Source organism: Pelophylax lessonae, assembly GCF_965119305.1.
Source record: "Pelophylax lessonae genome assembly, chromosome: 9".
NCBI classification, from domain to species: Eukaryota; Metazoa; Chordata; class Amphibia; order Anura; family Ranidae; genus Pelophylax; species Pelophylax lessonae.
The window spans coordinates 135,284,185-135,298,205 of NC_138776.1; the positions used below are offsets into that span (position 1 = coordinate 135,284,185).

Here is a 14,021-nt window from a genome sequence, read left to right on the forward strand (position 1 = left end):
CGTACTATACATCGAGAGAATGTAACTTTTCCTCTGATGTTTGAGGATTTGGAAAGGAAGGCAGTATAATGTCCTGATTCAAATGAAAAGCGGACACCACCTTGGGCAAAACCCCTGGGTGTGAACACAGAATCACCCTATCTTGATGTAAAATCAAAAATGGCTCCTTAAAAGAAAGAGCTGCTGATACTCTTCTAGCTGAAGTTACTGCAACCAAAAAGATTAACTTTCTGGTCAAAAGAACCAGAGAAATATGCCGAATGGGCTCAAAGGGCTGTTTCTGTAGAACTGTCAGAAGCAAATTTACATCCCAAGGACACAACGGTGGCTCCACTGGCGGAAGCATATGTAGCACCCCTTGAATAAAGGCTCGGACTAAGGAATGTGAAGCAATCGGTCTTTGGAAAAAGACTGATCAGGCTGAAATTTGACCTTTAGTGCATAAGGCTAGCTTTATATCTACCCCTACTAGCAAGGCCGCTAGAATTGATGATATATTTACGGGGATGCCACGTCCTGGCCTCACACCAAGAAATGTAAGACTTCCAGAATCTAATGTAATAAATGCCCCTAGAGAGACTGGTTTCCTAGCGTTCATCAGGGTAGAGACTGCAGGGCCAGATATACCCTGCTCCCTCAAAATCCAGGCTTTAATATCCCAGCCGTCAAATTTAGACACTGTAAAGCAGGGTGGAATATCTGACCCGAGAGAGCAGGTCCGGATGCAGTGGGAGAACCCAAGGCCAACCTTAAGATTTATGCGTACCAAATCCTCCTGGGCCAGGCTGGAGTCACCAGGATTACTGGTTTCCCCTTTCTGAAACCTGTGCAGAAGCCGTGGCAGCAGCTGAACCGAAGAAAAGACATAGATCAGAGAGAACTGCTCCCAGAGAGTCACCAAGGCATCCACTACGACTGCCAGTGGATACCTGGTCCTGGACACAAATTTTTTTAACTTGTTGTTGAACCTGGATGCCAACAGATCTACATTGTGCGAATGTTTAAAAACTGGTATTGAGCTTTAAAATCCAAAATAGGTCTCACGTCTCCATTTGGCTTGGGGACTACGAAAAGGTTTGAGTAAAAACCCCTGAATTTCTAGCCGTCGGAACCTCTAATCACTGCTTGAGACCTTAGATGGTCCAGCGCCAGAAAGAAGGCTCTTTTTAGAGGATCTGCAGGTAAGCTTGACTTTACAAACCAAGGATGAAGAAACACCCGAAATTCTAGCTTGTACCCCTGCGAGCTAGGCTTGGAAGGTCTCTGGGCCCAGGGTTTCTTCTGCCCTTGACCTGAAGGCTTGATTCTAGGTCCAAACGGCTGAGGCTGTCAAAACTGCCTGGGATTAGAAGTACTGGGAATCTGAGTGTTAGATATTATTTAGTTTTACTCCTTTTAACTGGTAGCCCCAAAATCTTTTGGATATATTTATCCAGATCATCAACAAATAGGCACTCCCCATGAAAGGGAAAACCAGCCAGCAATGTTTCTATATGGTAATTCCACGGACCAGCTTTTTATTAGCCACAGGATTCTGCACATATGAACTGGCAAAAGAGCAAACCATGACATTTGCTGTATGAAGTCCTTAAGAGCATCTGCTGCAAAACACAAAGCTCGAGGTAGATCTGTCAAATCTTCAACAGATTCTCCTTGAGAAGGAACAGTCTTGGATACTCATTTAATATGGGTCTTTCAAAGACTGACAAACTCCTATAGCCAGCACTGCTGTTGTATTGCAGACCCTGCAATAGCAAAGGAAGCTTTTAGCAAAGATTCCAATTTCGTATCAGCTGGATCATTATAAACCTGGGCATTATCTACAGGAAAAGATAAATTTCTGATTACAGAATAAATAGCAGCAACCAATGCAAGTACACTCATTTTCTTGTGAACTTTTCCTCCATAGGATACAACAAAGAAAACCTTTTTTTCAGCAACGCTGACTTTGCCATGCTTCTGACCTAGAGCCACAGAGGGGAGCGAATGCGCAGGCGGGATGCATCAGGGAATAGAACCTGTCAGTGCCTGTTCCTGCACAGCAAGCATCAGGTTTTAAGTGCAGACGGTAAGGCATCCGAGTCATGCTTGTCACAGAAAAATATATATACTGCTCCTAGTGGAGACATTAAACATGGCACCCAGCATCTGTTAAATCAGAAGGTTAACAGCGCAACATAATTTAAAGTGAACTTATTATTCCGGCCACAGGATTCTGTCTATAACAAGAATCCAATCTTCCCCCATCACGGCGTGTCCTATTACTTGTCGACCGTCAAGGACCAGTTCCCCTCATTTTTGGGGCCACTCCCTTGGATCTGTAGAGCACCCTGCCAGGATGCCTTTGGGGCTGGTCTTACCAAGGGCCCAGGGTCCAGCGCCAAAGAAGGTCGCATTACAGGCAATACCTTGTTTTTCCTTTACCGAGGCTCAGGTATAATCCTTTTAGTCTTCCACTTTTGGATGGATCGGATTACCAATCCCCTTAGATCCAGAGATCCTAACCGGGATTATAACATGATCTTTTTTTCATTCTTAAAAATAATAATAATTATATATATATACACATACATATATATATATATATATATATATACACATACATATATATATATATATATATATATATATATATATATATATATATATATATATATATATATATATATATATATATATATATATACACATACATACAGGGAGTGCAGAATTATTAGGCAAATTAGTATTTTGACCACATCATCCTCTTTATGCATGTTGTCTTACTCCAAGCTGTATAGGCTCAAAAGCCTACTACCAATTAAGCATATTAGGTGATGTACATCTCTGTAATGAGAAGGGGTGTGGTCTAATGAAATCAACACCCTATATCAGGTGTGCATAATTATTAGGCAACTTCCTTTCCTTGGGAAAAATGGGTCAAAAGAAGGACTTGACAGGCTCAGAAAAGTCAAAAATAGTGAGATATCTTGCAGAGGGATGCAGCACTCTTAAAATTGCAAAGCTTCTGAAGCGTGATCATTGAACAATCAAGAATTTCATTCAAAATAGAAGGCGCAAAATAACAGCCCATGAACTGAGAAAAGTCAAGCGTGCAGCTGCCAAGATGCCACTTGCCACCAGTTTGGCCATATTTTAGAGCTGCAACATCACTGGAGTGCCCAAAAGCACAAGGTGTGCAATACTCAGAGACATGGCCAAGGTAAGAAAGGCTGAAAGACGACCACCACTGAACAAGACACACAAGCTGAAACGTCAAGCCTGGGCCAAGAAATATCTCAAGACTGATTTTTCAAAGGTTTTATGGACTGATGAAATGAGAGTGAGTCTTGATGGGCCAGATGGATGGGCCCATGGCTGGATTGGTAAAGGGCAGAAAGCTCCAGTCCGACTCAGACGCCAGAAAGGTGGAGGTGGAGTACTGGTTTGGGCTGGTATCATCAAAGATGAGCTTGTGGGGCCTTTTCGGGTTGAGGATGGAGTCAAGCTCAACTCCCAGTCCTACTGCCAGTTTCTGGAAGACACCTTCTTCAAGCAGTGGTACAGGAAGAAGTCTGCATTCTTCAAGAAAAACATGATTTTCATGCAGGACAATGCTCCATCACACGCGTCCAAGTACTCCACAGCGTGGCTGGCAAGAAAGGGTATAAAAGAAGAAAAGCTAATGACATGGCCTCCTTGTTCACCTGGTCTGAACCCCATTGAGAACCTGTGGTCCATCATCAAATGTGAGATTTACAAGGAGGGAAAACAGTACACCTCTCTGAACAGTGTCTGGGAGGCTGTGGTTGCTGCTGCACGCATTGATGGCAGGCTTTTGAGTGACCTTGCAAAGAAAGGTGGCTATATTGGTCACTGATTTGTTTTTGAATGTCAGAAATGTATATTTGTGAATGTTGAGATGTTATATTGGTTTCACTGGTAAAAATAAATAATTGAAATGGGTATACTGTATCTTTGATTTTTGTTAAGTTGCCTAATAATTATGCACAGTAATAGTCACCTGCACACACAAATATCCCCCTAAAATAGCTAAAACTAAAAACAAACTAAAAACTACTTCCAAAAATAGTCAGCTTTGATATTAATGAGTTTTTTGGGTTCATTGAGAACATGGTTGTTCAATAATAAAATTAATCCTCAAAAATACTCATTTGCCTAATAATTATATATATATATATATATATATATATATATATATATATATATATATATATATATATATATATATAGACAGAGAGAGAGAGAGAGACAGAGAGAGAGAGAGAGAGAGAGAGACAGAGAGAGAGAGACAGAGAGAGACAGAGAGAGAGACAGAGAGAGACAGAGAGAGACAGAGAGAGAGACAGAGACAGAGAGAGACAGAGAGAGACAGAGAGAGACAGAGAGAGACAGAGAGAGACAGAGAGAGACAGAGAGAGACAGAGAGAGACAGAGAGAGACAGAGAGAGAGAGACAGAGAGAGAGAGACAGAGAGAGAGAGAGAGAGAGAGAGAGAGAGAGAGAGAGAGAGAGATTCTCCAATTGTGAGGGGAACTTCTTGTCTTGTTGGCTGCCAGTGTCCATTCACCTATAGGTGGCGTATAACCCAGATAGTAATGAATATGGCTGCTCGGTGTCCCGTGACGTACGATAAAAAAAACTGTTTCTTCAACCACTTGCCAACCAGCCGCCGTAGATTAACAGCGGCAGGTCGGCTCTGTTATGGGAAATTACGTACATGTACACCTCTTCATGTAGCAGTTAGCGTGGGCGCACGCGCACGCTCTGACTGGCTACAGGGAGAGCCAATCAGCGGGTCCTGCAGCCACGATCGCTCCCAACAAAGACTATGTAAACACGGCAGACCGCTGTTCTGTGAGTGATGAACACAGGGATCCTGTGTTCTTCCTATTTAGGAACACAGGTCTCTGTGTTCATCCAGTGAGCCCATCCCCCACACAGTTAGAAAGCACCCCCCTAGGCACACATTTAACCCCTTCCATGCCAGTGTCATTAGTACAGTAACAGTGCATATTTTTATCACTGATTACTGTAGTAATGTCTCTGGTCCCCCTAAACCTGTCAAGAATGTCAGTTAGGTGTCCGATCTGTCCGCCGCAATGTCGCAGTCCCACTTAAAAAAATCGCTGATCACCGTCATTACTAGTAAAAAAAATTTAATAAAATAAAAATTACATCTTTCCCTAGGTTGTAGACGCGATAACTTTTGCGCAAACCAATCAATATACACTTATTGGGATTTTTTTTTACCAAAATATGAAGCAGAAAACATTGGCCTAAAATTATGTAAAAATTCGATTTTTTTTTTTTAGGAATTGTTTTGTAGCAGAAAGTAAAAAAAAAAAAAAATTTCAAAAAATAAATAAATCTCAGAGGTGAACAAACACCAAAAGAAAGTTATTTGTGGGAAAAAAAGGACATCAATTTTATTTGGGTACAGCATTGCACGGCAACGCAATTGTCAGTTAAAGTAATGCAGTGCCGTATTGCAAAAAAATGGCCTGGTCATTAAGGGGGTAAAATCTTTCGGTCTTTAAGTGGATAAAGGGCGTAACATCCTTGTACATCACTTAACCACTTAAGCCCCGGAAGATTTTACCCCCTTCCTGACCAGGGGGTATTTTGCGATTCGGCACTGCGTGGCTTTAACGGACAATTGCGCGGTCGTGCGACGCTGTACCTAAACGAATTTGACGTCTTTTTTCCCACAAACAGCTTTCTTTTGGTGGTATTTGATCACCTGTGCGATTTTTTGATCATGCGCTATAAACAAAGAAAGAGCGTCAATTTTGCAAAAATAACAATATTTTTCACATTTTTTTATATGAAATTCCAAAAAAAATTTTTTAAATCAAAATGTTTTAACATTTTCAGCCAATTTGTTTTATGCTACATATGTTTGGTTAAAAAAAAAAAAAATTAGCAAAAAGCGTATTTTGACTGGTTTGCGCAAAAGTTATCGCGTTTACTAACAAAGGGAAAGAAAGATTTTTGTCATTTTTGTTGTTTTTTTTTTTTTTTTTTTTAACGCGTAATGGCGGCGATCTGCGATTTTTTTTTCGGTACTGCGACATTGGGGCGGACAGATCGGACCCTTGACTGACATTTTTGACACTTTTGGGGTTACCAGTGACATTACTGCAGTAATCAGTTCTATACATATGCACTGTTACTGTAAAATGACACTGGTAGTGAAGGGGTTAACTTTGAGAGGGAGGGGCTGTGTGTGTCCCTAGGGGCGTGATTCTAACTGGGATTGGCTGTGGTTTGAGGTGTAGGAACAATGATCAACGGGTTTACACTAGCCGCCTGCCTTTCTCCCGCTGTCACGGACGATCGTGAGTGAGCGGCGGGGGGGGGGGTTTCCGTGGTGGCGCTCGCTCCCCAGAGCCTCACAGGCTAGTGACGTACCGGTACGTCACTTTGCCTGTGAGGGGCTGACCGCCGCAGTATATGTACTTGCGGCGGTCGGCAAGTGGTTAAGATACCATTTATTGTATATAACACAAGTGGATATAGTCAGAAACCAAGCTGAGTGTAATTAAACATGAGGCTGAAACCAAGGGCAAAAATCACCTGAACAGTACTCAAGACAGGCATAGATGACATCATAGCAGAAGCAAATGTATTTTGAGAGTTATACCCTCTTCCTCAGAGCTATCTAAATGCCATTTTACTCACCTTGGTTTTGGAGTATATCCACTATTCACTTGTTTTATACAATAAATAGTATCTAAGGTAATGCACAAGGCAGTTACTTTAAATTCCATATTAATGAAAATCTAGGTCAGAAATTGCAGATATCAGTAAAATGTAATAAATAGAGGCTTTGAAGTGGTGTCTCATAAACACCTTAAACAACCATTCCACTTTGACACCATTTATGTGGCATTCCAAAAGGCTAATGGAAAGAAATACAAGAGTAGAAATTCTCAATGTCATATAAAAATAAAAAGGCGGTCACCTGCTGTAAAGGGCACAATTTCTGAGCTGTGAGCAAAATTTGCAGGCTTGCTTGTCAGCAATCATTGTTGGTAGTGCAGACAGTTTGATTTCATTACCTCCATTATTGGATTTATGCACTACATTTGACAAATAAAATGACAACCCATTCCGTATTTTAAGTAATTCTGGAAAAAAATATAGTTTATTAAAACAGAACACACAAAAAGTTGTATTTCTTAAATATTGTCAGTTACAAGGCTGTTCATCCTGCCAGAAATCCAGTGAAATTGTAACTTCTTGTAGTGAGCTGATAATGCTGCACTGAAATGTCAGATGTTATTAAACCTTTATAGGTTCTTTCTGAACTGCAGAACTCCCCTCCTCATGTTATGGTGATAAGGAGAGGTATTCTGATGTATTCTGTAGTTCTAGAAGACTTCCTGACCTTGGCTGACAATGTTGCTTCACTATAGATAGCGTACAACAAGGGTTGTCACCCTAATGCCCCGTACACACGATCCGAAAATCGGGCGAAAAAAAACGCTTGCGAAAAGATCGGACGATAATCTGATCGTTAGTACACAGCTTACGAGAGGCGATCACGACAGTACGCCCGATATTATCCGGTCGTGCAAGCATAAAAATTTTGATCTTATTTATAACACATCGTACGATAATCGTATTATCAGTATGTTGTTCGTCCGAAAAAAATGGTGAGCAGTAGACAGCGCATGAGCAGTAGACATCATTTTCCCCTCACACGCTACAGCGTGGTTACGCATACCGGAAGCTAAGAATTATCGTCCGAGAAAATTCGTATCGTGAGTAACCTCTCCCGTTTAGCGAATATTATAGAGAGCTGCTAGAATCCGAAAAAAAAACGGATGGAACGTCGCCCGATTTTCGGATCGTGTGTACTGGGCATAAGATAGGAAGGATATTACTTGCAGGACGAATGTAAATCAAAGATTCTCAGAGGAGGGTTTAGCTCTTCTGCCACCAGGTCTGTAATTCATTTCATTCGTGAGAAACCATCCCCCAAAGTCTGCTGTGAACCCAACACCTCTGGAAGTATAAGCCTTCTGGAAACCCCCTGCTGCTCTTAGGCTCAGTTCACATATGCGAATCGGATGCATTTTGAGCCGCATAACATGTAAACCAGACCGGCTGTCAATAGAGCTGGTTCACATACACTAGATTGTCAAAAGTATTGGAACGCCTGCCTTTACACACACAAACTTTAATGGCATCCCAGACCCAGTCTTAGTCCGTAGGGTTCAATATTGAGTTGGCCCACCCTCTGCAGCTATAACAGCTTCAACTTTTCTGGGAAGGCTGTCCACAAGGATTAGGATTGGGTCTATGGGAATGTTTGACCATTCTTCCAGAAGCACATTAAAGAAGTCAGGCACCAATGTTGGACGAGAAGGTCTGGCTCGCATTCTCCGCTCTAATTAATCTCAAAGGTGTTCTATCGAGTTGAGGTCTGGCCAGTCAAGTTCCTCCAATACCAAGACATTTTGGACAGTTTGTGCTCCTAACTTTGTGGTAACAGTTTGGGGATGGCCTCTTCCTGTTCCAACATGACTGCCCACCAGTGCACAAACAAGGTCCATAAATATAGATAAGAGTTTAGGGTGGAGGAACATGACCGGCCTGCACAGAGTCCAGACCTCAACCCAATTGAACACATTTGGGATGAATTAGAGCCGAGACTGCGAGCCAGGCCTTCTCGTCCAACATCAGTGCCTGATCTCACAAATGTGCTTCTGGAAGAATCGTCAAACATTCCCATAGACACACTCCTAAACCTTGTGGACAGCCTTTCCAGAAGCGGTTAAAGCTGCAAAGGGTGGGCCAACTTCATATTGAACCATAAGGATTAAGACTGGGATGTCATTTCATGCACGTGTAAAGGCAAGCATCCCAATACTTTTGGCAATATAGAGTATATGCAGGCTTATTGCGGTGCGAGTTTTAAACAGGTCCTCTGCATTTTTTATTCTGGTTCCGGTGCAATTTCAGTGTCAAATTCGCACCTTAACTTCCACACCGGACTCTGCAGGGAAACCGGCACCACATATATGTGAATGGAGCCTTACTGATTTTCCCTATCCAGCTTAAAAAGGCACTACCCTGGTATTGATGTTGAGCTCAGCAGGAGAAACCAGTGAGAGCTACAGGGAGATTTTGGAGATGGACACTCCCAGAAGTATCAGTTTCCCAGCAAACCTCTGGAAGGAGAGGCTTTCAGTCTTTTACACATACACGTTTTTAGGTCAGGTCAGGTTTACTTTAGCTAGAGGCTCACTTTAAACCCCTAATGCCAATAAAAAATAAAAATAAAAAAAAAGTCTGACAAAAAGGTTCTAAGCCATTTCCCCTTTTCTAGAAAATAACTTTGAATTGCCATTTATGTCTGTTAGAAAGATTTTGCCCTGCTTTTTTTCCTCTTCCTGAATTCCTGTCAACATGTATCAATTAGCAGGCGGCAAGCCTGCCAAATGCTACACATTTAAGCAAATGGGAAAGCGCTGCAAATGCCCACAACCCATGTGAAATGTACACGGTTGCTGCATGTTTGTCTGCAAAAATGGGGCTTCCTCACCACCTCTCTGCAGCCTCTGAAGCATAAGCCAAACGTGGATTGGGCTTCAGAGGAAAGGGAGATTTAGTAACCTGTCTACATCTACCCTAAGTCTGTTGCTTCAAAAAGAAAAAGCTCCAGCAGAATGCATCAGTTACAGATATTAGACAAACAATTTACCACTAAACAGGGGTGCTTATAACGATCAGCGATAATGTATTTGTGTGAAAACTTTTTTCCAAAAGGTAAACGGTTTGCTGTAACTGATTATAAAGTGCGAGCTGGAGATTGGCTGCAATTTGCTAGTATATCCAAACACTCTCTCTCTCCCCCCCCCCCCCCCCGACTGGCAATGCTGCAGTGATCCCTGTGCACCTTCATCCAGAGGAGGGGGCATTCCGATACAGGTGGTGTGTTACTGGCCAGATCACCAGGTGAAAACAGGTGAAATTAAAGAATAAAAAAAAAAAAAATAAATAATGCAGACACCAGATCTAATAATTGGTAGGCTGAAAAATTTTACAGTTTTTGATTTTGGGTTAACACTGCTTCAAATGCTTTGATGTATGTCTTGACAACAAATTTTGTAGCTTATATAAAAAGGAGTTTGTGAGTGCCATTGCATAACATTCCACTTCTTTCCCTTAAACTCTTTGGTTGCTTTCGCAGTATGCTTCGGGTCATTGTCTATCTGCACTGTGAAGCGACGTCCAATGAGTTCTGAAGCATTTGGCTGAATATGAGCAGATAATACTGCCCGAAACATTTCAGAATTCATCCTGCTGCTTTTGTCAGCAGTCACATCATCAATAAATACAAGAGAACCAGTTCCATTGGAAGCCATACATGCCCACGCCATGACACTACCACCACCATGCTTCACTGATGAGGTGGTATGCTTTGAATAGATGAATAGATACCCAACACGTCAAACCTTAAAAAATTGTGTGCATCCGTGAAATGGTGATAAACTTCAGCACTATAATTTTACATAGTGACACTTTAGAAGCCCCTACAGGTCACAAGTTTAGAGTTATGCAGGAGATCTAGTGCTAAGCTTATTGCTTTCACTCCGGCGTTGATATGCAACATGTGAATCACAATCAACAATTTTGTGTGTAGGCGCCCACGACTTTGCAAGTGTATGAATGGTGAGGGGGCAAAGACTCAAAAAGATTTTTTTTTTCTGGGGAGGGGAGGATTTCATGTGTTTGGGTGTAACTTTAAATTTTTTTTACCTTACCAGGGGAGTTTGGAAGCGATCAGGCGGCAGCTGCAACCAAGAGTGTGTGTAAAACCCCTGATGTCAGTCTGCAAGATGTACAGACCTTGCAGTAAAAGGGTTATGTGCTTTTTAAAAAGATTATTCCTTTTTCTTAAGGACAAGGCAATCTAAGTGGGCAGAATTTCAGGAATACTGAAAGTGACCAAAGCATCTATTAGTATTTGTCTGATCACAATCAGAATCCACAATATCTCAGGGAATGTTATAAATGCACTTTAAAAAAAAAAAAAAAAAAAAAAAAAGGTATACACGGGGAGCAACCTCTCTACTAGTTCTGGTAAATTTCTTCTTTTTCGCTAGACTTAATTTTGCTTTAACATATTTCTTTTCCCTTTTACTACTACTTTATCTGTATATTTGTGCAGAATTATTCGTGTCTGAGCCGTTAGATAAATACAGAGTCTCCTCCCATTCACAATACAATACAATATTTAACCCAGTGTTATGTCACACACCTCTTTTGTCTAGATGATTTGCAGGTACTGTGTACATTTTTCCAGTCTTCAGATATAGGAGTAGACCAGACTCGGGATCCTCTCTTCTTTCCTGACTTAGCAAAGTATACAGAATAACCTGACACAAAAATTGAAAGACTAATATGAATGACAGGATCAACACAGCTCTATCAATGATCACACACTGTGTGTAAAAAGATACAGTGTTTGAACACAGATTTGAACATCTTTATCCTTTGAGTTTAATACACTTTTGTTTTTTTATATATAACAAACACAGGTTATACTTGCCTGCTCTGTGCAAGGGTTTTGCACAGAGCATCCCCGATCCTCCTTTTCTGGGGTGCCCCGGCATCGCTCCTCCTCTTAATCGGGTGCCCCCATGGAGAGCGGATTTAAATGGGGGAACCCAGGAGTCCCATTGCTACGTCCATTGAAAGACAGCAGGACTTGGCCCGGCCCCTCGTTCCCTCATCACTGGATTTGATTGACAGCAGTGGGAGCCAATGGCTCCTGCTGCTATCAATCTATCCAATGAGGACCCGAGACAGTGGCTGGAGCCGCTGGGCTAGTGCTCATCGCTGGAACATTCAGGTTCAGATACGAATAATGGGGGGTCTGGGGGACATCTGCAACCAAGAAGGTTTATGCAAAGAATGCATTAAGGTGAAAAACCTTGAGACTTTACAACTTCTCTAATGTCTGTTTAGCTCATACCCTCAGTTATACTCTTTAGTTTCACTGGCTTATTGCAATACAACAAGCAGTTAAACTTAAGTTAGCTAATTGGATTCAGTCAGTTACTAAGATACAACAAAAAGATAGGTTGACATTTAATGTGATCAAATTAAGCACTTGACCTGTCAGCCATTTTAAAAATTTGCCTATAGTAAAAACTGTAGGCTTGTACATATTTCTGACCAAGTTCATGTTATATCAAGTTTAGGGTGTAACATTAAATATGGTCCCAGTCTGCAGCCCCCGCTGTTTCCTATCTAGATTTGGTTGTGTGTGGCTCCACCTGCTTCATTCATTCACAGGAATCAGAAAATGTAAAAAGAAGCCCAAAAATGCCAATCTGCCACAACAATGTTCCCGTGTACTCCATTGATACTTCCTCTAGTCCCGTCTCAAAGTCATTACCTTGGTGCAGACCTGCAGTTGGAGGAATAGTCTGCAGGTGCCAGAGCCTTGTTTCCCGCAATCCACTGATCATGATTGCAATGCTTTGCCGGCTCAAATGCAAAAAAAAAAAAAAAAACACACCACACATGTTACATGTTCCTGCAGCTGTTCCCCCATCGCTCCCCGCCTCCCTACGACAATGGCCAAGGGATCATCTCTCCACACACACACTGTCACTATTTTTTTTTCTAAAAGAGTGTGGCCGTGTCTTTCAGAGTTTTGTGAATTAATGAACTACAAGCCTTTCAGGATGATGGCTTGTAGTTGTCAAATGACCTACCAGGGCGCTGTTGAGTGCTCTAGTAGTTCATGGATTCTTCGAAGTGCAAGGATACAGATACACCGACAGTCTGGAGGAGCCCTATACAGCACCCACTATCTGCTGATCGCAGGTGTGATGGTTTCAAGGCTCCTACAAAGAAAAATCGTAAACGCACTTTTTACCTGAAAAATAAAAATGCTAATTTTTTTTTTTGCTTTTTAAAAGTGAACTTATCCTTTAATGTAACTGAGCAAAAAGGAAAAGATGTTCTCTTGCATAAACATTTTACTTAGAAGCAGCAGCATCACAGGAGCATTATCAGTAGTTTGACACCTACCCAATACTGCTTTCAATTACTGGATTACATTGATGCTGTCATCAGGGCTAAATTATTGAACAGGAAGAGCTGTTACGGAAAAACACTGTACAAGAGTAGAAATGCCTATTGCAGATACACACCATTTACAAGGACTTGTCTAAACTGTTTGAAGGATAGGGTTGCCCAATTCCAGGTCTGCTTTAAAGCGTAAATAGCCTATAAAAACGCATTATTCAACATTAGTTAAAGCAGCAGAGTTTGTTTTTAATCTATAAAAACCCCTTACCTGCATTAGCAGTTTTATTTTGTAAAGGTGAACTAACCCTTTAAAAGTCCTGCCTATGAGCAAACATAACAAATGACCTATAATATATAGGAGAATATCCTACTTTGTTTCCTGGAGCTCACTACACTTGCCCTCTGTCCTCTCTCCTGTAGCCTCGCCAAGCTGGGCGGAACGTCGGATGGCCGCATCGATCATTGGCCTGCAGAGATGAGGCTTGGAGTGCTCTGCACACTTCCTGGAGTGGCAGTATGCGTTCCACAGGAGTTGGCACACATACACCAGGCTGTAATGGGGGCTGTCACCTATGCATCACATAGTGGTGTGCACACAGGACCCACCTATCACATGGCAGTATATGAAGAGAGTAGATTGCACATAGTTCACCGTGCGAAGGAACAGCTGGGGATATCTCTAGGACTGCCCAGGTGAGCCCTGTAACTATTAACACAGTATATATGGCCCCCAGTGTTTATGCAGACTATTGCTCTTCCCTGCAGACTATTGCTGTGGTGATGTACAGGCTGGTGAGACAGGGGTCTCTATTAACAATACGATTACCCCTACTCCTGTAACTATAACAATATATATAGCCCCCAGTGTTTATGCACACTATTGCTCTTCCCTACAGACTATTGCTCTTCCCTGCAGACTATTGCTGTGGTGATGTACAGGCTGGCGATACAGGGGTCTCTAC

At 41.9% G+C, this 14,021-nt stretch overlaps 1 protein-coding gene across 1 annotated transcript in view; it reads right to left on the reverse strand.

The window, feature by feature from the left end:
- DNA2 (DNA replication helicase/nuclease 2) overlaps positions 1-14,021 on the reverse strand; it is a gene marked incomplete at its 3' end in the record, with an annotated part of 82,032 nt that overhangs the window by 37,532 nt on the left and 30,479 nt on the right. Inside the window, exons 7-8 of the mRNA XM_082269275.1 lie at positions 11,276-11,393; positions 6,968-7,133 (exon numbers count right to left, since the gene is read on the reverse strand). Coding sequence (XP_082125401.1) covers positions 6,968-7,133; positions 11,276-11,393 — 284 coding nt within the window. The remainder of the gene's footprint in view (positions 1-6,967; positions 7,134-11,275; positions 11,394-14,021) is intronic.